Source organism: Calidris pugnax, unplaced genomic scaffold (genome assembly GCF_001431845.1).
Source record: "Calidris pugnax isolate Ruff unplaced genomic scaffold, ASM143184v1 scaffold98, whole genome shotgun sequence".
NCBI classification, from domain to species: Eukaryota; Metazoa; Chordata; class Aves; order Charadriiformes; family Scolopacidae; genus Calidris; species Calidris pugnax.
In genome coordinates this window covers 274259-300996 of record NW_015090829.1, presented here as the reverse complement: position 1 = coordinate 300996, position 26738 = coordinate 274259, and the positions used below count along the sequence as shown (strand labels likewise).

Sequence of the window (26738 nt, the reverse complement as noted above, 5' to 3'; positions counted from 1 at the left end):
AAGAAGCATCTACAGATGGCAGGACATGTAACTGCCGCCAACCTTAGACAAGTTTTTCCTAAGTATCACTTTTTGAATCATTGTATAAAAGACAAATGAGCTCCAAGTCCTCCCAGGCTGGGATTGTAACTCAAATAGAAGAGAAGCCAGCCTTGCTCCCAACATGCTTGGGGATCAAAATTGTCCTGACACCTTCAGGGGAAAAGAAGCATCTACAGATGGCAGGACATGCCACAAGGGGCAGGAGGGAAGATGAAATTACACCTGATGTCTGGGCCTCAAAGTCCCAGTGAGGTTATCACTAAGTATATGGTGATGGAATCCTCTCCATTATTTTTGTTTGTTTCTTAGGGAAAAGTCTGCAATGCCATTGCTAAATGTTTCTTATTTTACAGTATTTCAATAATTTTCTAGTTATAAGGTGCTTGTGTTGTCTGGAATATACATGAAGAGTAACAAGACATCTTCTCATGCAACTGAGCAAGGGTGGTCTTACTAGATGGAGAAGGATTAGCTCACTTTTTGACAAGTCAACACAAGAGTAATAAAGGAGTGTTTCAGCTTTAAAATAGACCTAATTAGAGTAAGGACAAATATATTCACAGACAGATTTTAAAGAGCTGAGGAACTCAGTTCCTTTACTGAACTTCTGCTGAGAGCTCTTATCTGTGTGTTCAGACTGTTCTCAAAAGCCATCTGAATAAGGATTATGAAATAGGTGAAGCAAGAGTGAAGTCCTTGCCTGAGAAGTCCTCAGTATGAGCAAGCAGAATTTAGAGAGAATCAATCAGAACCAGAGAATTCTGGCCAGAGAACTTGACCAAATGAAAAAAACACTTAAAGCCAGTGTTTTTACAGGGAGAAGTTACCAGTGATCCAGTCTTCTACTCTCACCTTCATACATGGGAGACACTGTGATTAAGTAAATCCCAAGTCTGAGAAGTTCCTTTACACACCTAAGGTATGTCTTGGTTTTGGATCCTGCAAATTCTGTTCTCTTGAAAAAAAATAAGCCTATTGGTTTCAGTAGTACAATGCATAAAAGGTTAACACAAATATCTATCCACAAAACCTCCGCAAACCACCTGCAAACAGGTCAGAACAGATAGCAGATTTAGACTTCAGTGAGATTTCTGAAATATCTCAATCCAATAACTAGTCCCTACAAAAGTAAATAAAACACTTGCAGTGAGAAACAAAGATTTAAATATGCATCTTCTTCACTCATAACTTCATGGACTTTTCGTTCTGACAGTCATCCATGGGAGCATGTTCCAAGGAGAATCATTCAAGTTGTGTTCAGGTGTCCAGGAAATCCCATGTAGTTGCAGAAGCTGCCACCAAAGGAGCAGTCACAAACTAACCCAGTCAGGCAGAAGCACTCCAGCAAGGACACTGAATCAAGTCTTTTGAAACCATCTGACAGTAAGGTTTAATAGGACAGAGGTGCTATCAAAATACAACTTTATTGATGAAGCACTGATTCACCAACCAGCTAAACGTAGGAGAAAGACATTTCAGAGACTGCAGTGTGAACTTGGTATTAAACACATTTTTAGGAGCTATACAAAATGGGGAGGGGGCAGTTATGACAACCAATTTCTGCTCAGACAGAGCAGTTCATGTAGCAGCTTAGGAGTTATCCACACACCGATGCAATATCAACATTCTTTAGCAAGTCCCATGTGAAGTATGGCAGAAATGGCTACAAATTACAGTTCGTGCTTATGTTTGAAAAAAAATTAAATAAAAAGTTAACAACAAATTCCTCTCTATAATAAAAATTGTATTTGTCCTCTACGAAATCACAGGAAGTTCTCCAAGAGGAAAGTCTCTCCCAGGGCAGCTAAGGATTCACAGAGACGTTCTTGGAAATGGCTGTCAAACATGCCACTTATTTCCTCTCTTAGCTCCCTCAGCAGAGGCACTGTGGACTTACCATCTGCGTTCAGGAGTCTCCCCAAAAGTTTACTCCAGAAATCACTGTCAACAGTCCTAAAACAAATAGAACAGTTCTCAGTGAAACAGTCTGCGTACGGGACACGTCTGTCAAGATTTCCATTTATATTCAGCTGTAAAGGCCCTGGGAAAACCAAGTCTGAAATAATACTCTAACCCACTTGAGTAAATGTAACGGAAAACTAGGAATCTATTGTTAGGTTTATACATGTGGACCCCTCTGTCTTTCCCCAGTAGGTTTCTGGAGAGTAACCAGACAGGCTGCTTCACAGGTCTATCAAAACCACTATTTTTACAGTTGCCTTTCAGTGTACCTTACCAGTATCACCACTATCACTAAGTGCCACAGCACTTTTAAATTAAAGGAGTTATCAAGAGCATTGTCTGAGCCAACAAAGTTGGCAGATTCCTTTCCTGAATAATGGGGAGAGAAAAATCTTACTCCCCCATTTGCAAGTTAAGTTCTCAAGTCAGTATTAAAGGACAGCTACAAGAGAAATAAAAAAAAAGGGTGGTTTACAAGGCAGTTTTACTTTCTTTCCCCCCCCGCCTTCCAGCTGCCAGAGTTCTCATATAGATAACATTTAAAAGACAATTAAAGCAATAAATCCCCCCTCTCACAGATATAGCCACACAACATGAATAAAAAGGTTACCTAACTCATTAAAGTCTCAGAAGACCACTGTCAGAGCTAACCCTGGAGTCCACAGCCTACGCTGCTGCTGACTCCTGACGCGCTTTTCTCTCTCAAACTTTGGCTTTTCAACAAATTATCTGCCTCTGCTTTGTGGAAGTGACTCACAAAACACCAGATTCCTTCTGAGACCGTGGCTGCTGCTCTGTGCTAGTACACTAGGAACTCTTAGGTTTTCTAAAGTAATCAAGTCATACAGAACGTACCAAAAAAATAAATGCAAGACTTGAGGCCATTTCCTTCCTGGACTAAGACAAGAAAGAGGCACAGCAGAGGAGGTTACACGTAGGTAAGGATGTCTAAAGAGTTATGAGTGAGAAAAATAGTCCTAAAAATCCGAAATTCAAACACAGCTTCTATGTTCTGCCTCCCATAACCCTGCACAGTTGAAGTTTCCTAAAATAGTATGGTGAAAACAGAAAAACTCAAAACACTCCTGGAAGTGAAAAATCTTCAAATCCATTCTTTACTCATAGGAACACGCTAAAACCCCTCTCCTCTGACAAACAAGTTGTCAAACTTACAGTAATGCTCAAAGATGGGAAAAAAAATGAAGTGTGACCAAAATTCACATTTTACTTTTCCAGAGGTTGCTACTGCAGCACTGACTCAAACACTTTGCATTCTGTCAGCTTTTATGCCCTTAGGAGAACCATTTTGTGCTTTGCCTTGCAGTTCTCCACTGCTTTGGCATTTTGGTGAACTGGTAGTAGACTCAGGGGCTCTACCGCTAATTTTACTATCTTTAAGTATGTTTAATCCTTAAAAATAATTAAGTCCTTTTTTAAAAGTTAAGGAGGTTATGGTGGTTGCATTTAACACCAGTCAGCCTTCTAGTAAGAAACCTTTTCTATTTCTTACTGCCCAAGTTCTCAGAACATTCTTTGAGGAAAGTTATTCTGTCAATACAGCCCTCAAAAAACCAACCAAACCACAAAACCAACCCCCAAAGCAAGAAAAAAACCAAAACAAAACCACTTTCCAAGTCACTTATAGACTTCCAGCAGAAAGGACATAAGTTACATGATCTTTTCCACTGAAAAATAGAATTACTAAAAGCAACAGGAAAAAGAATCCTGTGTCTCACTGGGTGTTTGAGTGTCATTGCCAGGCGTGGCTGTGCTCAGGGATAACACACAAGGTCACTACCCAACAGCTGACTCTTCTCCCAGGGAAGTGCTGAATTGGGCAGCCTCTTTTGGGGGATGAAGATTCCCTGCAGCAATAAACTCACTTGTCAGAGATTACTTGAGAATTTATTGAAAACTGCAGATTGACTGGAGGAAATCAATTAATAAGAGCCAGACACACTAAAAGATCTATGTGTGAAGAAAAAAAAAGATTCAGTGCAGATTCTTTACCCCTGCATAATGAAACGCCTGGTTTACACTGTTGATAAGACTTGAGTTTGACAAGTAAAGCACTGATACAAACTTTTCTTGAAATTCATGGTATTGAAAAATAAGTACAGATGAATAATAAGTCTATAACACCTTCAGAAGCAAAGTAGAAGACAGGATGGAAAATGGAAATTCCTCATTCGTATTCCAAACACAGACTTACTGTACCTGCTACTGAGCAACTCCTGCTCCCCTTACCCACATAGTTATTGTTATTTTTCTCATATGCACATCCTGATCAGGTCCCCAACACCCTGTTCCTACCTGCTGGACTCAGGGCCTGGGTGGCTTCACCTGCAGTAGCTCAATTTAATCTCTTGTAGAATTAAATAAATATAAAATTTAAAAAGGCAACGCTTGTCAGAAACCTGTCCCTGTGTCCCAACAGAATATTATAAAAAACAGATCATGTTCTGATAGAAACAGGAGCCCTGTTTTTCTGAGCAGGTGGGATTTCTTTAGCTCAAAGATCTATGATGTTGGAATATCTGTCAGCAGAGAGAAAAAGCCAGTCTCCAACAATGATTTAGTTGCCTTTTTTTTTTTTGTATTTCTGAAACAAAGGCAATATAACACATCTATTTACTGCTGACCTATAAATCATTGATATTCAGCTCTTCAGAGAGCGATCACCCTTGGTGATTTTGTCCTTTGCAGCCCAGTCCTGTGGACTGATCCTCTGAAAAAAAACCCCAAAAGCTACTGGGTTCAGTGGGGCACAGACAGCGAGCACTCAGCAGAACCCCGCCACAGCCTCCTAACTACTGGTACCAGTCTAAAACAATACAGAAAAACTGATATATATCAAGTAAAGAAAAATGTGGTTTTCCCCTGTACACAGCTTAAAATGATGAGATTTTTCAAAGGTTGAATATCACAAAGCAGGAGATGTAAGTCCTGCAGGTTGCTAGGGAACTAAGGAACTGGGCAACTCCCAGACTGGTGGTAGTTTTTCTTAAAGCAATGGTTATGAAGTATATGCACACAGCTAGTGAGGCCAATATACCACAGTTCTGAGGGCAGGTATCTGTCAGCTCATTTCTGTCAGAAGCGGAGCGCTCTGGAAAATCCTTATGAATTGCTCAGGCATAAAATTCTGCAGGATGTGACCAGCAAAGTGAACAAGTGTTTAGTCTAAGAACAACCAAAGGGTAGATGAAAGCAGAGTAGTCTCCTTGCCAAAGCGTGGCTAGAAGAGAGCAGGAGAAATTAATAGCTGAGGACAACGTATCTTAAATTATAATTTTAAATTATTTTCCTTTTTGTGCACGGATACTGTTTCTGCAACTGTTACAGACAGACCCTGGCATCAATGCCTTGGTCTCCAATAGAGCCTACAATAAAAAAGGTAGAAAAAGCAAATAATCTCCATTTCTAAAGCAACACGCTCATAGAATTTTTTTCCTCACCACCCACCCACTTATAAACTGCTCCAAGCTGGGTCTGTCAAGTAGAAAGAGAGACAAAGCAGCCTGGTCTGAAAGGATAGAAAAAGCAAAATCATCTTAACTGGACTGTTAGGCTCATACTCAGCTAAAAATATCTCCTACACAGGACTGCAGCTACGATGAACAAGTTGAGTAGCTTCAAAACTTGTGTCCCCACAGAATAAATGCTTTTAGCAACAACAGCACTAAGTTCTGGCCTTTAAGCTTTGTAGATGGTACCACTGTAAAGAAAGCGAAGGAAGTTAGAAGTTGTTCTTTCCCAGCAGTCTCCTCTGCAAAAGGACTTACTTTGATAGATCTTGGCTGAGTTTCCAGATAGAGTCTTCTTGGTAGACCTGGACATGATCCCCAAACAGCATCAAATGGACAATATCTGCAATGCCAACCAAGTCCACCTGCAATCACAACACACAGCAGAAAATCCAACCTCTGTCAACTTCCACAATCCACTACACATTTCTACTATTTGTGCTTTTACACGTTTAAGTCTGAATTGGTCTTTGTATCAGAATCTTCCAGAGACCTGCTAAGCAAGAAAACTTCAAATTCTGGTCTTATTGTAGGTTCCTAAATAAATACAGTAGTCACAGGCACTCAGCAGCACTGCTAGTCCCTTCCCTTAATGCCAGATTTCATCAGATGGAAAATTCTCTTTATTCAGTAAGTACTGATTAGAGCTTTCCCCAGGCTTTGCAAAATATAACTTAAGAAAATAGAGATTTTGTAAAGGCAACACAGAAACTAAGATGTCCTGCTAAATAGATACTCACCTGATAAGGAAGAGAACTTTTCACCAGAAGCTGTTGTCCGTGAGGGGTCTGACATATTGGGAAGCTGTTGGGCAAACTTACTTGAGCCTGTAATCTCAAATCTAGACTGTGAGAGAAATCCACTATCTTCAGAGCTCTTGCCATCTCATCGTTAGCAAAGGGATCGCAGATCCTGAGCAGAGGAACCAAATGAAGGATCAGACAATCCAACCAACTTTTTTTTTTTAAAAATGAAATTTAACAGTGAAGTGGAGGTGAGTCTTAGCTATGTCAATGCTCCCCTCTGATGGTTAGCTCAAGAACTACTGCTGGAAGGACTACCCTGGATGGGGAACCAGCTGGCAGCTGAAGCTGAGATGATACTGGTATCTCCACGGTAGGCAATGGGAAACACTAATGAGTTAAGAATGACACTGTTTTGATATTTGTCAGAATTATCTGAAACACAGTTGGTGGAATGGGAGAATAGCTACTACTATTCTTCTTACATACTTGTATACTATGAATATATTGTGTAATTTCTACTATGCACCTGTCTAGGGCAGTTTTTACTATCCAAAAAAAAAAAAAACCACCAACATCGTCCTAACTTTTTGGCAGTTTCATTTGGTTTGCATTTGCCAAAGAGAAATCCAGCAGGAGATATTCAAATCCTTTGAGTCACTGTTAGATCAGCAACTTCCAAAACAGGATGTGTGCACCCTACGGCATGTGCAAGACAATCCATTGGGGTGCATTAAGAAAATATTAGAACTTCAGTAGTACATATTATATTTATAGCTTATATAACTTATTTATAAACTATATATAATTATAAAGAAATTATAAATAAAATTTATTGGAGTGTGCATGTTAGATAGCCATAGATTCAAATTTAAAGTTACTAGCTATTTTTAACATCAGTAAAAACTAAGAACAGCCTCGCTGAATTTCTTCCTATGGAATTACATCCGAATCATTAGACATTCCAAAGCTACTGCTTCCCACACTGAGTTCACAGATCACATTCCAAGGGATATGTGATTTTGTTAACGTAATATGGGAAAGTGCTTGAAGAAGAATACTTGATCTGTACATCTACTGATGAGCTGGGCTGCAGCAGAGGCTGCACAATCTGTTTAAGAGACTGTCTGGATATTCCAGTCCCACCTGCCCTTTGTCTTTTAATTTCCTGTTTTTCAGATCCATAAAACCAGAAGGCAAGTTATTTACCAATATCCAATTCTCTGTTCAGTAGAGTTTTACATCATTGTATACTATTTTTATAGAAATAAACAAAGGAAAGGTTTATTCCTAAAGTGTTTTCACTATTTTCAGAATACACTGTAGCCCAAAAAATGGGACTGAAATATCAGTACCCCAACAAAAGAGGAAAATTACAAAAGCACAGGAGCCTCAGCTGAAACAGTATTACATATTCTCCCATATTCATACAAAGAAAGAGACAAACCTGTCTCCCAGGAAGAACACCTCTGGGCTCAGGTCTCCATGGACAATCTCTGCCTTGTGGAGCTTCTCTACCACACCCAGAAGACTATAAACAACCAGTAGGATAACTTCCTTTGTGATGGACTTACACTCACGAATAACATCCTGGAAATAGGGAATAAACATGTACTTATATGCCATTCTACCTTAGATAAGTGAAATATTTATAGCTCCCTTTTTTATCTCCAGTACAGAGATAACGGTCCTCCCCTAAATTCAATATAATCAGATTTTGCCTATGATCAGCCCAGCCCAAATTAAAAAGAATCACGAGCTCTGAGGAGACACTATTATTCAGAAATGGACAAAAGATCAGGAGGAGGAAATTGAACTGAAAGCTGAAATCGCTATTTAATTTGTATCCTATTTATATGCAATAATTCAAAATGCACGTACCAGACTGTATTTAAAATGTAAATCCTTCAGCAAGACACTTAAATGCTATGACCTTGATAGAACAGACTGGAAGACTGGAACTCATTGAAAGATGTCAAGTCAAACAAGAGTTTTAGATGCAAACCTTGTTGTGGAATAACATGTGGTTCTTGGCTCAGGTCACTGATTACTCATGAATAAAGAAAACGTGAAAGATTGTCTCGAGTTTCTCTCTGAGAAGCTCATGATCCATGAATGAGAAACCAGCTCTAAGGCTATAATAAACGGTTCTAATTTGTATATAGACAAAACAAAAACCAGAGGATCTAGACTGCAGGATGAAAGATGTGAAACTGTCTGCAGCAGCAGCATAACAACCAAAACTCATGAGTGTTCCCCATGTAGGAGTTCATGCCTTCTACAGTTGTACTTTGTGTGTTGGTACTGACCCCAAGTGTGAAGCGGTTGATATCCCTGTGCAGGACAGCACAGCCATCGCGATACATGTAACAGCTGCAGCTCTCACTGAAGCTTTGGTCAAAGTCCGTGTTCAAACGCTCCTGTAACTGGAGTGTGATATAAAAATCCCAAGGCACAGGCTGAGAATACACCTACAAGAAGGTACGTAAGAAGAACATTTATTTTTGGAATAAAGCAAAAATTGTTCCTCTTCATATTCTTCTCATATTCTTTCTTTCTTCCCCACTTTGTCAAGGCTCTTCATATTCTTCTCATATTCTTTCTTTCCTCCCCACTTTGTCAAGGCAGACATTTTCCACAGTCAGAAACTTCTAATCTATATCAGCAATTAGAAAGAGGCTTGAAGTAGCAAACTTCATGCAAGGAATTCAGAAGTTAAAACCAAACTTACTAGATTTCACTTCATATTGCCTGAGGAGATCTTAGTATTTCACACTTCTTGTATAATGACCATCGTATATTACCTTTATTGCAAATCCCTTTGCATCCAACTGGGGAAAGTTAGCTGGAACAGCAAAAAACATCTTGTACTCTTCATTGGTCCAATATTCCCACTTGATGCAGTACATCTCATTTCCTGTTATGAAAGTTCACACTCATGAGCTGTCACAGCAAATACACATACCCCAGGTGTTCAAGTTATTCCCCATCTACACCACATGGAACTACTGAGGGTGAATGAAGCATATTTTTTAAAACTAATTAGAAGAGAACTAGATCCCTTGCACTGGAGAGTGCCTGGCATACGTACCGAGCTCCACGTCCTTCTCCAGCTCCATAGCTGGCAGAGCACTGGGCTCCAGGTGAAAAGCTGGAGAAAGGGTCAGTGACTCTGGCATAGGATCTAAAAGCTTTTTACGCTGTTCAGCACTCCACAAGAACTGAGTTTCATCATCATCTAGGGACACAAGGAACAGAAACAGATGAGCTGAAACTCAGTGTTGAGTGTCTGGGACTTGATTATATCTGTCAAGAAACAGCAACCTGGATTATGAGCAGCTTTTTATCTGCATGCTGATTTACTGCAGCACTTTCCAGCAAGTCAATTAATCTCTTCCCAATAGTTTCTTGTGAAGAGAACATAACAGTCTGTGGAGTAGTTTCAGAAATGTTATTTCTGACTATCTCATCATGAGCTCTCAATGATTCTACTGTAGCACCACATAAAATCTATCTTTCACAAGAGACAAAGCTCTGAATTAGATACATCTGCTCAGTCACAGCAGAAGTCAAACCCATTTTGTAAATTAACACTTTTTAAAATTTATGTCCAGAGTAAGTGATCAGTTTGTGATTTTTAAATGAAGGGGTTTATTGAAATTCACTTTCAAATGCAGCAGGGGTTTTATGTAAGAAAAGGAAACAAAAGTTGGACTCCAGTATTGTTTTCTTTCAATAGGGAAAAGAATCGTACTGCAAAGCAACACAGTACCTTACAGCAAAGTTAAGTGTAAATTTAAAACCAAAGTTATGTAACTAGATTTCAAATTCATATTCAGCTTTTTCAATTTAGCACTTATCAGCACATCAGGAGAACATCTAGTATTATTACAGAGAGAAGAAATATTACAACAAAACAAAGCTGTCTTAGAAGTTCTCACTACCATCCATGGAGTTTTTAATTTCAGAATTTGACCTCATTACTCCTACACACTCCCTACTGTAACTCCTTAAATAACTTATCCATCACCTTAATAGTTACATCTTTTGGATGCTGACAAGCACACTATAATGAATACCTCACTGCTGCTTCTGACAAGGGAGACACAAGTTCAGTCACAAGTCAGAGTCATGGGAAATACAGAAAGCAGAATAGAGTACAGGAAGTTGGGAAAAAGCACCGTGGTTTAGTGTCAGCTGCAAGTTATTTGTTGTGAGTGAAACTCAGTTCAGTACTAACCAGTGATGTGTTCAGTGAGACCTCCAGAATCAGTAACCATTTCGGCAGGCAAGCTCTGAGCAAGTTCCAGTTTCTCAGGCATATGCAGGTATTTGATAGCAGATATTTGTGTAACAGAGGAAAGAGAAGATCCTGAGGAGACAGAAGAACCTGACGAGCGAGTATCCTCCACGCTTGCTTCCATGATTGGGCTGGAAATAGAGTCATCAAGTATTCAGACTTTAAGACAGCGTCTGGAGAATGCCAGCCTAGTGACTAGGAAAGGCTACTGTGCACTCCAGACTTCTTTATGTTAAAGAAACACTTTCCCATCCTTAGTGGAAAACCAATACTTATGTCACAGCTTCATTTTAGCTTCAATGATTGTTTATACTCAGAATCTCAGCCTACAGATTAATTTTATTTTCTCTTCCACTAAATACAACTGCCACAACAGGAGACATACTGAATATTTAATACTCCATTAGCTACCAAAATTCAGAGCTACAGTGCTTTTAAAGCAGCAGAGGGTTGGGTGGGAAATAACTCTTGCTCTTCCTTCCTAATTATAATCAGCACGGTTTCCCGGGGAACTCGCCAAGTAAACAAACCCTTTCAGCATGGCATAGGTGTTTACATGCTAACAGCTAGCAAATCAAACTCAGTTCCAAATTAAGAAAACACCATACAACAGATGCTTTTCTCTTGACGATGATAAGAAACAGCAGGTTGTTTGCCAGTTTTCATCTTCTCTCTAGCTTTTCTCCTCTGTAGGAGAAACCTAAGCCGTAATCACAGATTCCACATGCTAAAATAACTACCGAAGCATATGAGTATAAAAGGAACTGATAATTCTGCTTTTAATCTCTGGTTACACAGACAGAATGTGCTTCTTTGCAAGCTATTTGGTAGAAAAAACATGGGCTTAAGTCCTGCAGCAGTAATGCTGAAAAGCCAAACAGGCCTGCTATTACATCCTAAATCTACTCAAGGCAAAACGGACCCTAAGCAAGAGAAATGGCTGTTTTCAGTATATTCTCATCTCTTCAGAAGTTTGTTTCTTCAGCAACAGAACAGTAAAACCACAACCAATGAAAGACACAGGAAAAGGGGCTCAAGATGCTTTGCTGTTAATTACCTCAGTTTTTTTATGCAAAGAGCTTCGTTGTATGCTCCCTCACAAACCAGGGTTTCCTGATTCAGAGGGGCACCCTTTGGTTCTGGACAGTCTTCCTTCAGGAGAGCCTGTGGAAAAGCCGGATCTGGGACTCTCTGAGCTGCCACCCCATGGAAGGGTGTTGAGGCCAGATGGGCAGCCCTGACAAAGTCACATGTGTCTTCTGGGTTGGCACAGAGGGTTTTGTGCTTATAGGAGCCCGTCACTATTGCATCTTCAGTCAAAGGCTCAATTCCATTCAGATCATCCTGAAAAAAGTAGGAATAGATGGTGAAAAACCTGGAGATTTTATGTAAAATTTTATTTTAATTCATTTAAACATTTCTCTTCCCCCTTTCTTCCACCCCACCACCTTCCAACATGAAACTGACACTCAGTCTTCATGTACTCTACTTTATATTGCTCAAATTGAGTAACTGAACCCTAACTGTAATATAATTGCATATTTTTCCAAATAGAAAGGGTGGCTTTGTCACCCTCTAGACTGCTGCAGAGCTGCCACGAACTGTTACAGGCTGCTTATCTACCATCCCAAAAGTGCATTTCAGTTCAGTTATAAGCACAATATTGAAGTGTTGACTGAAACGTTTGGTATCAAAGACACATAGAACATGTAAAGCAGAACTATGTAGTTATCCAGACTGACTCTAGAACCAAAACCAGCATGACCTCTACCATGCTGAACCCTGCTAAGTATATTTCATATTATAGCTGTACATAAAATCCTCCTCAGCTCAGAGTAAAATCCTCTCGCTCAACCAGGCTAAAGGTCTATTGTGACATGCAGTAACCAAGTCCTTTGGTGAGGCAGCAACTACCACCTCTACGGAGAGCTTTACCAACACCTGCAAGACTGCCACATAAAGACATATTGCTCAGTAAAAGAGGTTAAAAGGTTTAAGGGAGTGAAGCGTATGGCTCTGGATGAGGAGCACAGGAGCCAAAATGTGTGTGTAGATGCATGGCAGGAGAGCAGATGAAACAGGAGGCAGTGTTTGAGACTCTTCATCACACAAACTTTTTCAAGTTTTAGCATGAGCAATCCTGGCCACTAATCAGTTGCTGAAACTTTGGAAGGCTCCTTACAATCACCTCTGTATCAGCCACCTTAAAGCCTAATGAAAAGATTACACTAGAAATATCATGTTAACATCGTCCAATTCAAGTATTGCCATGCCAGAGAGAAGTTAAGAATCCTCTCTTCTCACACACGTCAGTCCAGCCAATCTTGCTCAGTTCAACAGTGGGACATTGTGTTGGTTTCTGCTTGACAGAAAAACCTCAATTGTTCCCTTACACAGGCTTCTGGGGATATGTTCTCCTTTGCAGCTAGGGAATCTGAAGGTTTCCGAACAGCAAGAGGGCGCCGGGCACTTTTCTGTGTACGATCTGCAGAACAACTAAGATAAAGTTACATTCCATTAAATATTTGTTAAAGTAACTTCCAATCTTCAACAAAGATTCCTCTCAAGAGTTTAAGTCTAATGACAATTTCAGTCTACCACTCCCTACTACACAACTACCAGTAAACTGCAACACATGCACCTCTCCAGAATGAAAAGCAGCTCAAATAGTTGTAGATTGAGGAGGAACAACAGGAGATTTTCTCATCATGGACTTCCCAAGCAGAGTAATGAACTACAACCAAAAAAAAATACAAATCTGAACAAAACCCCCCCCACCACCACCCCACATCCATTCAAGAAACAGTGTGGTATTTCAGCTGCTACAGAAAGTGGTTTGATACTTCAGTTTTCCCTCCCTCTGAAATCTAGGCCTTGAATAATTCTACCTTATATTCTGATTTGCCAAAGTAGAAGATTCATCAAATATGGAGAAAAACGTAGCAGGATCTGGTTGGAGAAGATGACCTACATCTGTAAAGAAAAACCAAGAGGCTCTATTGTATCAATAGTTTTTCCACAACCATGTATCTACTGCTACTTAAAACATTTTATTTGCAGTCTTAAAAATACCAGTCCTAGCAGGAAGTTAGAGAACTGACATTTAAAGAAATGTGTTAAAAAAGGTTTGGTTTTGTCATGTTAATGACCCACACCTTTACCACCAGATTGCATTACCCAGCTCTTTGTAGAATACACTTCAGAATCTGTACCTTTTTTAACAGGGCTGGTCTCATCTCTCTGTTTCTCCTGTTCATCCTCCGAGTCTAAAAACACATTTCCCGTTTGTGCATCCAGGCATACATCAGGAGACTGGAAAACCTCTGTCAACAATAATAACAACACTCAATTCAGGTCAAAAGTACATTTTTTCAGTGCACACCCTTCCCAGCAACAACACTGAATATATAATTTCTGATTGTGTTCCTCTACCAAATCCTCTGAGGAAAAATGGACTTAAGGTAGTATCAATCTTAATGGTAACTTTTTTACAGATTTTAATAAGACTGCTTATATGAAAGCATGAAGAAAGCTCTTCAGCTATTAAAAGAAATACATTCTTCTGCTTGAAAATCCTTTCAAACAGTGACACTTCTCAGACCTCAGATGCTCGGTCTTTTGCTGAATGTGGTTAAAGGCAATACTTGCATGTTCTCATTTTCATTTTAATCCACCTACACTTTTTTTCCCAGTTTGTTGCAGTCTTGCCATTCATATAAAAGAACACTTCCCTTTAACATGGCTTTCTCCATCATAAAAAATTCAAATACTTACCTTCAGAACAAGATGGTTTATGTAGCTTAGTATCTTCAGAGACCTGGAATTCACTGTGAAAATGATACAAACTTGGTTTTTATATTTTACACACCTTCACAAAACATAAGTTTGTAAACAAGACAAGCCAAGCTGACTTATGCTACTTGTAAGAAGCTAAGATTCTTCAGACAAATAATTGAAAATATAAAAAGGCAAATTAGGCATCTGTCTGTAACCAGGATGTCTAAGATATATTCCATTTGTGACTCATGTTACTCATAACTAATTATCTCCACAAGTTTTCCCATTACTGGCCAAGATGATCCTGTATTACCTTTGCAACTGAGGCTGCTTCTCCCCAGCTTCTGTTGCGCTGGAAGAAGTAAATCCTTGCAGTCCCAAAGGTGGTGAAGCTTCCATTATCTCTGTTGGCTGTAAAGGTAAAACCATATTTTGGTTCTACAGTGATGGCATCACAAGCCATACAACAAGGTTCTGAGAACATAATGAAAATCCTGTGTAGGTCATTAAAGCCCTGATGGATTGATTATGAGTCGTTTTTAGCCATTTTCATTTGTACTTAATTTAGTTGCATTAAAAAAAAGTCCATTCTTCTTGCTTAGTGCAATTACAATGCATAATTTTACTCTTTGCAACCATTTGTAACTTTCACAGGAGATTATAGTTATACTGCAACTATTGAAGACATATGTAAGCAATTACATAGCTTACATCATAGTCATAACACTCTTTATGTCAATATTTACAGTATTTACTACTAGGGCATTGTTTAGGAAATAGGAAAGGAGGGGACAGAGAACATTTTTTATTAGCCTAACTGATGAAGTTGGGAAAAGCTTTAAAATAACTTTTACTTGTTATTTGCAACCTCTAAGAAAACTGGGATCTAAGCACACCTAGCAGTGACACACTAAAGTATACTTGCTTGAAAAATACTCTGCTCAAGACTTCTCTGCATAGAAAAGGGAAAAAAATCATCTAATGCATAATAGAGGACACTACTGTCTCTTAGAGACAAACTGGATATGGCTTTGTGTACTTATCCCTTGGCTGAGGATAGAGTTAATTTTCATCATAGTAGCTGGTATGGTGATGTTTTGGATTTTTGACCCAAACAATGTTGATAACTCAGTGGGGTTTTGGCTGTTGCTGAGCAGTGCTTACACAGCATCAAGGTCTCCTGTCCTTCCTGCTGCCACCCCAGCTAACAGGCTAGGGACACACAACAAGGTGGGAGGGGACACAGCCCAGGCACCTGACCCCGACTGACCAAAAGGACACTCCATACCATATTACACCATCTCAGCAATAAAATCTGGAGGAATGGGGGACACTCAGAATTATGGCATTCATCTTCCCAAGTAATCATTATGCAGGATGAAGGTCTGCTTTCCTGGAAATGGCTAAACACCTGGCTGCCCATGGGAAGTAGTGAATTCATGTCATCTTTTGCTTTGCTTGCATGCACAGCTTTTGGTTCACCTGGCTGAGCAGTGCTTACACAGCATCAAGGTCTCCTGTCCTTCCTGCTGCCACCCCAGCTAACAGGCTAGGGACACACAACAAGGTGGGAGGGGACACAGCCCAGGCACCTGACCCCGACTGACCAAAAGGACACTCCATACCATATTACACCATCTCAGCAATAAAATCTGGAGGAATGGGGGACACTCAGAATTATGGCATTCATCTTCCCAAGTAATCATTATGCAGGATGAAGGTCTGCTTTCCTGGAAATGGCTAAACACCTGGCTGCCCATGGGAAGTAGTGAATTCATGTCATCTTTTGCTTTGCTTGCATGCACAGCTTTTGGTTCACCTGTTGAACTGTCCTTATCTCAACCCATGAGTTTTCTCACTTCTTCCCTACCAATTCTCTCCCCATCTCATTGAGGGGGAGCAAGCAAGCTGGAGTGTGGTGCTTAGTTGCCTGCCAGGGTTAGTGCACCCCACTTTGCAACCCTTCACTTCTTCCCCTACTTCCAGCTTCCTTCTGTCTTCTTTTGCACAACAAATTCTTGATATAAAGGGAAACTGCCACGAACAGAGCTTAAGAAAGAACAATTTGCCCTTAAGTATTTGGCATAGCTTTACTTAAAAAAAAGTATAAGTTTATAGCTTATTATAACAATACTTGTAAAGTAACATTACAAAACTTAAAGTCTTTGATTTACATCCCTATAGCGAAAGGATATGGCTTGGGGACAAGTCAGGGAGAAGAAAAGAAATATTTCTCTGACCATTCATTTACTGGGCAATGTCCTGTGTACAGTACACTGCGGCATCCTTTCAAAGGAACTCTAAGAAGTGTTAGCCAAAAAAAAAAAAAACCCCAGAGATTATTCATCCTTTGGTAGTTTTATTTAAACTAGTATCTGTTCATAAAAGAACAGTTAAATGAGGACAATACCTGTTCACATGGTTGTTGCTGCTTGTCCTCTTTCTTCTTTAATTTCTTCTCCAGCTCCTCAATTTTCTTTTGTATTTCTTCCTTCTTCTGTGCTATGGCCTGCATCTCCTCTGAGGAAGGAAAGCTTATAAGGCACAAGGCACGCTTCACATGCAATCTGTGGCTAATCCTAAATTATTTTTACCGGGGATAAAACCTCTGGTTTTCTTTCCCTGTTTCACGTAAAGCTGACAGATGCAGTTAAATATGCCTCAGAGCAGTTAAATAACTATTCCAGTAGAAAAAGAAAAGCAGCTGCAATACCCTACAGATGTATGCTGATAAGAAGTAACTCTAATTTCATTATTCCATCTCAGAACATCTTATGCCATCCCATATGGAACCATACCTTCAGTTTTCTTTTTTGCTTTCTTTCTGTAGATTTCAGCTCGAATCTCTTCCAAAGAAAACTCTTCTACTCCAGCATAAACCTTCTCTTTACAGTACATCACCATCTCTTTCTTTTCTTGAGTATCCTGCTGGTGATTTTGCACTCGCTGTAGTGGATCCTCCTCTTTCTCAGGTTTGCGAGCGCTTAAAACATGGTTTATGGTGGGTTCAATTTTGCAGGGAGTCCTGAAAAAACACGCAGTTATTACTTTGATTTTATGTACTTCACTGTAACATGGAAAAGCAAGCATAGGAGAGAAAATAAAATCTAGTTGTAGAATAGCGTAAAGACATTCTGTTCTGTTGGCAGAAAAAAAGCAAGAAAAATGGAATGATAGTACACAAGAGGCAAGGATACCGACTCAGAATCATATAATTAAAAAAACATACCAAAAAATCTCAAAACCAAGTATTAATAAAGCCCAGTCAAGAGCAAATAAAATTCTTATGATACTCTGAATTGCTCTGCATTCTGGAGCGTGATCCATGTTTACTTCAGCTCCATTGATCTGTGTGACCATAGAGGTGACAAGTCCCTAATCATCCTACAAAACAGAGTTTATCAGGCAGAATGAAGGGGGAGAGCGGGGCAGAGAATCAGCGGGACTTAATGATAGATCTTGGACTAGATTAAGGCTGGCATTTTAGGTTAAGAAAAAAAGGGAAGATTGAAGATGCAGTAAGAAGGGAATTTGCTCAAGGAGAATGTTTTGCATGTTGAGTGACGGAAATGAAGTGCCTCATTACAAAAAAACAAATACAGAAAAAAAATCCACAAAAACCACCCCATCACTGCACAGTGAAAGGAGTCAGCAGCAGCCAATTTCTTAACTTAAATGTGCTTTCTGAAAGTGCTATATCCTAATTTCAGGAGAGAAGAACCAGAATTTGTACAATTCTACAGGTACCAGTAATCCAAATGACTCCAGCAATTATCTGTGCCTCAAATGAGAGCAACTGACCTAAAAAAATGTGTTTAGTGTAGTTTGGGTAAACAGCGAGTTCTAAAGAAACACAGTGCACAGTTCCAAGACATTTGTTTTGTTTTGCACATGAATGGACTCACAACCCAGAAACTCTTTGGGAGATGATGATGCCCCAAGGTGCTCCTAATAGTTGGGGGGCTTTTTGAAGATTTTTGTGGGGTGAGGAGGGTTATTACCACGATCACTACAGGGCCCTTCTGCCCAAACCTCTGGATGACAACTGATGACATGACTTGCATCATGTTTACACAGATTCAACATAACACTTTCAGACTTGATTTAGTTGACAACCATGACATCTCATGAGGAAATGGAATCAAAGGCAGAAAAAAATAATTTGCCCTTAAGCTTTCAACTATATAGCATAAAACTACCTACAAACTCTCTGCTCAAGTGGCTTAGAGCTAATTTAGTGTGCTCTTCAGTTCCCACCCGCTCCTTTTTCCCTGGTATAAAAAGATGCTGCCTTCTGTAAATAATAAATCTTCATCCGAGAGATCATCATGTCAAGAGATTTAATTCTTCAGCATCACTGACTTTTAGGAGCAAGAAATAGTCTTATAGCTTAGTCAGAAATTTAATTTTTTAGATATTCTTAAATTACGGTATGTCCTTGGTCAGAGCTATTCTGCAATCCACATGCAACAAAACCCCACAGGAATAATCCATGCTGTTAGGCACCTCTCAGCATTCTTTGATTAGACACAATTGTGAGCCATGGAAGCTGGCTGTGATATCAAACATTCTTTTCCACCTCTCTCTCAGGAAAAGCCTACGTTTTCTATGGCCATCATTAGCCACAGAAAAAAGAAAGGTAAGCAGCTTTATAAACTAATGCTTTTTCCTCTGTTCTGACAGAACAGAGCAACTCCATCTTCTGGGATTTATCAGCATTTCAGTGAGCACTGCACAAGCAGGAAGGTAATTTCAGGCAAAACAGCACCCTCCTCTGTGACCTAAGCAACACTGTTGTCATGGAAACTTTGATGGCTTGTTTTAGAATAAAAAAAAATAGATTGCGCACAGAGTTCCCAAGATAGAGGAAAACAGCAATAAGCCTGTCTTAATTCAGGGCTGCTTTCATACCAAAGAGCATCCTAGGAGAGGTAACTGGGTTTGTGTAAACACACTGAGATAAACTATTAAATTAATTAGCATATATAAATATCATATAGGCTCCCACATAATGAGCAGCTATAGTCAAAGACATCCCATGTCCTTGTGCATCCTGCGCCGAAGCCTCTGCCATCAAGTGAAAGCAGGAAGAGCTTCCAGGTTGACAGACTTTAAGTTCTCACAGATCTGGAGGTTTGGCTATTTGGCAACATGAGGCAGAATCTTACGAAGCAGCATTGATAACTTCAAATGCAAATCCCATTTCAAACCCAAGTGAAGACTCACATGACTTGCTGCTGAGCTGACTCTTCCACATACGGGGTGAAACTGGGCAGTGGGTAGGGCACTTCTGAACCGGAATGTGCACCCCTGCGAGGACGCTGAGGAAGGAAAAGTCAACGTTAAACTTAAAGATTCATTTTTACATTCTACATTCCTCTGTACTTTGTAGGTTTTGTTATTTAAAAAAAAATTAAACCAGATAGACTTTTCCAAAATTAATTTCCAAGACTAAACCCATTCTGATACATAAACAGTTACAGAGCATCAGCTGAGTACTAGCACCTATAAAAAACAAGGCACTCCTATGTGTCCTCATCAGCACCTAGTTTCTATTCCTCTGAGGGAATGCTGGTCAAGCAGGGTATTCCAGCTGCTCCTCTTGTTTGTTTTCCAGAAATGCTATAGTCCTCATTTTTCAGCCAAGACTGATCCAATTCTATGACAGTATTTCTTCTGCTGTCCACCAAGAACCTCCAAGACTTCACCATTTTCCTCTCAGAGGCTACTCCAACCCCACAAAAATCCCTTTAACTGATTCTGGGGTCCTTTACTTAACATCAGACAGTTGGAATTTAGTCTCACAACATGCTACTCTCTGCCTGTTTGAAATCCCATTTAGACTCTTAAGCAGAGAAAGTCAGCTGGTGGGGATATTTCACAAGTGACCTCTTTTTTCCACTATTTTTCACACTGTTTACTTCGCCATCTTCACATCGGCAATAAAAGGGAGGCCTCTTTCCTCTGTGCAGCTTTTAATATCTTGAAGCATTCACAAAAAGTTATTCTTTCATTGCAATACAAGCCAGAATGAGCATCATACTTCAGGGAAGGGGAAGTAAATATCCTTGACTCTTCTGCTAGTAGCAGGTTTTTTTAAAATCACTTTTAACAAATTTCATTAAAGGGGGAAACAGAGACAACTCTAAGGACAGGCAGTAAAAGAATACAGAAGCTTTTGGGGACCAGAATGTGTTAAGCAGCCCAAACCAAGGCAACTGATAAAAGCAGGTTTACATTAATAATTCCTCCTCCTCGTTCTTCTGAGTCAAATTAAACCTGTGATTTCCTAAACTTGTCCATTCACTTAATAAAACTACTTATATCTGGTAGTAATTATTCCTGGAGTTTCCATGAATTTCAGCACATTTGCTTCCCTCCCTTCACCCTAGGTTTTTGTTTCAAAGCTTCACTTATAACAACTTCCATGAGAAGGCTAAAATATTTTTATCATCTCATTAGTTTCCACTCTTCCCCTCTAATCTACAAAGAGAGGAGAAACAATTAAAGACCTATCAAACAAACTCGATTTCACAGGATTAGTTTCCTTCAGATAGTGTCTTGGATCATTTCTCTCGAACAGCTTGTATACCTGTAACACAGCTATTTCTTGTCATGTCTCCAGCATTAGCTGAAACCATTGGAATCTACATTCTGTCATCCTGTTGTCAGGATAAATATTCCATTGATACAGTAATTCTTCAATTCTTTTGATCTCCACTCCTCTGCTTTCCTCACAAGCACTTCAAAACAGCCTTGCAGAATGCTCTACATGCCTTATTTTCATAAGACGACAGGCAACAAGTTCTTCCTCTTCAGGTGGTATCGTATTATATAGATTTAACTCTTGCTCTTCTTTCTCACATAATTAACTAATCCCTGGCTTCTCTCCCTCTCTTTGACTAGTGTCTTCCCTCTTAGATTCCTTTTCTGCCCTCCCAACATTTTGGTAGGCCATCTCTACAAATTTTTCTGGTTAGCAAGAATTATAATTTCTTGATTTAAGAATTCTAGAGAGTTGGGTTTTTTTAAACTTATTCTAGCAAGATCATTTTGCTAAACTCGAATAGGTTATGCATACCCGGAGACTCTTTAGGAAGAAGCAAGGAAGATCCATAGTTACAAATAGACACAAGCCCCAGGCGAGGGAGAAAGCTTTGTCTCAGGGATCAGCAGCAGTCACCAGCTTACACAAACCTTGCTCCTTTTTTGCCAGTGTATTTTGAGACTCCTTACCCTGCCGGAGTTCCAAGGTCCTGCACTCAGTTCATTCTCCTTTGCCCTCGGAGCTGGAGGTGCTGCCCATGGCTGTGGTGTAACCACAGGAATCTCAGGTCCAGAAGCTGAATTTTCATCAAACACAGCAAAACCCGCGTTATTTGAAAGTTGCTGGGAAGTTGGAGTCTGGAAGCTTCTGGTTTGGTTCCTGGCTATAAGCAAAAAGATTTATGCAAATTAGCCTTTAACTAACACACTAAGTGCAAATTCCACAACAAGATCTAATTCTTCCAATAATAATAATAGGTGGTTTCAGCAACTGAATGTACCTTTAAGTGCATCTCCTACACGACTAATTGGGGCTCTCACTTTTTTCTTCCCCCTGCCTTTTAGTTCTGCCAATGAGCTTCTCTGAGGTTCTGCAGCTCCCAGAAGACCTGTATCACTTTCATCAGAAGTTTCCTCAAGCCCCAGTAGTGCCTGCCGAGAAACACGGGTCTGAAACTGCCTGAGAAAAACAGTGAAGAAGTCAGCACAAAATTCACTGCACCGGGTATACACTGAAGCACATAAGATTTCTCTAAGTTCTTTGCTTTAACTGGAAGCTTACCTGTGATGGGACTGGAGTTTGTCCAAAGGCTCAGCCTTGCGCTGAAGACCTTCCTGGAATATCAGATCTGCTTTCTTAAAACTTCCTCTTGCCTCCAGTACTTCTGCCCAGGTGATGTAGAGAAGGGCCAGTGTTGTGCCAATTTCCTGGCTGTGTAGGTAACTGTACAGATCCAAGGGCTCGTTACAAAGATCTCCCTGAAACAACCAAATTACTTCAGTAATTGCATTTGACCACACAGGATTCCAAGTTGCATTTTGATGCCTCCTGCAAGACCCCATTAATTTCAACACAAGTCTTACAGGAGCAGTTGTAGGGCCAGGACATAGGATTGTATCATGTCACAGTGCACAAGGTAAAGGAAAGGAATTCAGGAGGAGAATAACAACAAATAGAAAAACCTCTGACTGCATATATATATTTGTCAATATTATTACCAATCCCTTAATTCTAGCCCACATATTCAGTCATTTCTTCAATTTTTTTTTTAACAATCCCTTAATTCTAGCCCACATATTCAGTTATTTCTTCAATTTTTTTTTCTGAGATAATTCAATGATTGAATTATGTCATGTAAGTATTGCTGAGAGTAATTATTTTATCTTTATCTCAAGTACAACATATTTATTACCAGTTTTGGAACTGATAAATCAGCTCAGGAAGCTAAAGCTCGAGAAAAGCTGCTTTAAGAAGATGAGAACAACAACAAAAACTATAGCAATGGGAGACAGGGCAAGACGAGAACACACTCAGCTTGGTTTTGGTTAAACACGGGATGTGGAGACGAGACAGTTACAAGTTAGAATAACTGCTAAGACAGATATAACACCTAAAGTGTATCTTTAAATCACTTCCTTTTCTCCTTAAGTAAACAGACAGTTACAAGTTAGAATAACTGCTAAGATATAACACCTAAAGCGTATCTTTAGATCGCTTCCTTTTCTCCTTAAATAAATAATCAAGCTCTACACATTCAAACTATCTTTTCCAAAAGAAGACTCATGGACTTTGTAGCTGTCCAAACTGAATGATCCTAAAAAAGGTCAAAAGATGCTACTGAAAATGAGAAGCATAATTCAGGAGTAGGTAACACGTTTGCGGAGATATTCCTAATATTGCACCAGTTGCACAACATATTCTTGACTCTGTTGTTTCAAAAATTAGCTTAACAGTGTGCAAACGACATGACAAGTACCAAGAGATATTCACAAAACACTCACAAACTTGAGCCAGAGGTTGAGATAGCGAGGATCGTTGTAGTATTGCCGCTGTTCATTGAGCGCTTTCACTGCCCTTTCCAGTATTGCAGAGAGATTACTCTCCTTTCCACCCTGGGGGAAGGTTTGCTCTGTCCACTTGATGTACCTAGAGATGGAATATATTCATGGCAAATCAGTTCTGAGTAAGAGACAAAGCTTCTGTTTCTGTACAATGTAAGATTTAGACAAAAAAAACAGGCCTAGTATTGAAACACACACATTACTCAAGAAAACCCTGTCAAAGCATTTATCTTTTAATGAGTTTCTTGTTAAATTATTTTTTACTAAGCTTTTACAAGGATATCTGACCTTTCTAGTCTTTCTTCTGAAATAGAAGGAAACTTACCGGTCCCAGACATCCAGGGGATCATCTCCAGAGTAAAATCGGATTTCTGATTCAAACTCCCTGAAGAAAAAAAAAATTATCCAACCAATACATACATGTGTATAACTGCAAAGATACTTTCTACACTATAAACTAAGACCTTCACTCTCACTCATACCATTGTGCAGGTCTGTAAAAAATGAAGGCTAGGTTAGCATGTATTTAGACTTCTGCTTTTACTGAGACCAGAAGACTAAATAAAAAAAAAACTTTTGCACTCTTCTTCAAAGTCAAAGCACTGGGAAACATACCACTATTTAACAAGAAAAGATATGCATCTTTCCAAAGGAAATTTCCAAGAATTTCTACAACCTCAAAGCTCATATGGTGTCCCTTGACAGAATGCTTGTTCTATTTTGAAGAGTTATTAGCAAACAGATATATAATGAAGTCTAATTTTTACATGAAACATCCCTTATTTAAGTATAGAGGGAGGCTGGAATGATGGTGGGTGATGGAAAAGCCTGATGATCAGACAACTACAGAAGGGCACCAGACATCTCAGTGGCCACACTGAAATTCTTCAACTCCTTTGCACCAGTCCATCCCTACAACACGATTTCAGCCCCAGGCAGCACATCAGCTTACCAACAGGGCATGAAAAGTTGAGGATCAGACAACAGAAATATAACTGAATAGGTTTGGGACACAAGATACCCCTTGAAGTTACACAGTCATATCTGCAGAACACTGTACACAAGGCAGACCAAGCCCACACTGACTCTGCCCACTCAGCTGTCTCAGCAATCCAGAGAAAACCTACAGAAACACCTGTATTGTGTCTACATTATGATAATAGAAGTATCTATCTCCTAAGAAATACCCTATTTCAATAGATTATTGTAGGAAAGACAAAACAAGCTCTCCTCCTTGTAACCTTCATGTATTTTTCTTAGTGAGTACGTTTACAAGCACAACCAAATCTCCCTAATCTTTGTAGTTTAAATGCTCCATTGCAAACTTTAAAATATTAGTCTATACTGTGGAGCACCCCCAGGACGGCGCCCTAAATACCTGGAGTGTGAAAGTAGCATAGACATCAGTTACTAAACTTCTTTTATGCTTTTATTATGAGATTAGTACCATTAAATAAGACATAGAAAAGTTGATGAGGAGGCAGGAAGACAAGGGAAAAGGTTTCAAAACATTGCTCACTGTTTTTTGAGCTGAACAGCAGTGTGGCTGGAGGCCTCCTGCTGAGCCAGTGCTTCCTGCAAGGTGGACATGACACGGCCCTGCCGGAGGGGCTGCACATTCTCTTTGCTCAGCTCCCACTCATCGTTGCAGTCCTGTGACATGACAGCCTCTCCTTTAAAGTCTGCATTAACAACAAAAACAATAAGGAGTGCATTCATTAGGTAGGATAATAACCTGAAACCTGACAGATCCAGCTGTCATTAGCTGATCACAGAATGGTTTGGGTTGGAAGGGACCTTAAAGCCCCCCCAGTGCCAACCCCTGCCCTGGGCAGGGACACCTCCCACCAGCCCAGGTTGCTCCAAGCCCCCTCCAACCTGCCCTTGAACCCCTCCAGGGATGGGGCAGCCACAGCTTCTCTGGCCAACCTGGGCCAGGCTCTCACCACCCTCACACCAAACAAGTTCTTCCCCACATCTCAGCTCCATCTCCCCTCTTTCAGTGTCAAACCCTTCCCCCTCCTCCTAGGGCTCCCCTCCCTGATCCAGAGTCCCTCCCCATCTCTCCTGGAGCCCCTTGAAGAACTGGAAGGGGCTCCAAGGTCTCCCCGGAGCCTTCTCTTCTCCAGGCTGAACCCCCCAACTCTCTCAGCCCCCCTCCCAGCAGAGGGGCTCCAGCCCTCCCAGCATCTCCAGGGCCTGCTCTGGGCTCATATGGATCCACCACACACATTCTGTGCAGCTGTAAGTTTATGTCCCCAACTTTTAGAGGGAATTTTCTTCCATAGGAAGCACACGAAACAAGAGCTAAGCACTTCTTCACAATCAAGAATCTCGGGCAGGCGATGTTAGCAGGAAAAGCTACTAAGATTAAGTTTCCCTCCCCACCTGCGTACTCCCTTCCTTCCCCCGAGGTTACCACCCTCTCCGAGGCTGGCGAGCGGCGACCTCCAGCCGAGGGGAGCCCGGGCAGCACCGCAAACCGGGCCGGGCCGCTCCGGCTCTTCACCTACAAGTGCTTGCTGCGGGCCGGCAGCACGGGCGAGCCCCCACCCCCGCCTCCCCGCGGTGAGGGGACGCCCGGAGAGGACGAGGGCTGCGGCAGAGACTCTCCCGCACCCCCTGCAATCGGGCAGGCTCCCCGCTACTACGGAGCGGGAGGAGAAGCCGTTTGCCAGGCGGTTCCAGGACAGCGGCTCGTCCCCGGGCCGCACCCCCGCCCCTCTTCCCTCAGGCCGGGCTGAGGGGCTCTGCCGGCAGCCACCGGGGGAAGGAGGAAGGCTGCCCTCCCTCAGCCGCCCGCCACAGCCACACGCACCGAGCGCAACGGTCCCCGGTCCGCAGCAAACGCACGAGCCCCGCACCGGTAACGGCAGCCCCGGCCTCGGCCCCCTTCAAAATTCAAACTCCAACCGCCGCCAGCCTCCTCCCCATTGGCCGGCCCCGGCACCATGCCCCTGTCTGATTGGTCCCGCCGCCAGCCGGCCCCGCCCCGCCGCTGCATCACGGGAGGTGCCGTTTACCTCAGGCGGCTCGCGCCGCCGCGTGCCGGCAGGGAGAAGTGCAGGGTTAATTTTCTAATTAATGACCTTATAATTGGTCTCATCTGAAAGGCAGCTGTCACCACGAAGAGCATTCCTGCTCCCGTGTGTTCCCGTCGTTTCCCTTGCCCGGCTCTGGCCTGACGGGGCTCTGCTGACGACCGAGCTCTGCTGATTTCTCCTCGTTATTTCTCTGCCTCAAACCCAGAAAATAATTGTTTTGTTTTCCCTGAGGGTA

General features: G+C 41.0%; 1 protein-coding gene across 4 annotated transcripts; it reads right to left on the bottom strand.

The window, feature by feature from the left end:
• Nucleotides 1-1407: 1407 nt before the first annotated feature.
• On the bottom strand, nt 1408-26372 carry BUB1B (BUB1B, mitotic checkpoint serine/threonine kinase). Of its 4 annotated transcripts, none has more exons than XM_014940627.1 (24): nt 26278-26372; nt 24979-25141; nt 23785-23844; nt 23400-23544; nt 22180-22376; nt 21899-22077; nt 21588-21781; nt 19578-19672; nt 17150-17376; nt 16762-16871; nt 14665-14762; nt 14349-14401; nt 13787-13897; nt 13463-13547; nt 12968-13070; nt 11632-11918; nt 10515-10705; nt 9366-9512; nt 9079-9191; nt 8584-8745; nt 7722-7864; nt 6272-6443; nt 5790-5896; nt 1408-1995 (listed from the first exon to the last, which is right to left on the bottom strand). In XM_014940627.1, exons 2-24 carry the CDS (start codon nt 25119-25121, stop codon nt 1806-1808), a joined length of 3312 nt encoding a protein of 1103 aa, XP_014796113.1. In that variant the 5' UTR covers nt 25122-25141; nt 26278-26372; the 3' UTR covers nt 1408-1805. The 4 variants fall into 4 exon arrangements, with proteins under 4 accessions (XP_014796113.1, XP_014796115.1, XP_014796114.1 ...); XM_014940629.1 differs by having other exon boundaries at nt 26324-26346; XM_014940628.1 differs by lacking the exon at nt 26278-26372 and adding an exon at nt 25848-26039.
• Between the last annotated feature and the right edge of the window lie 366 nt (nt 26373-26738).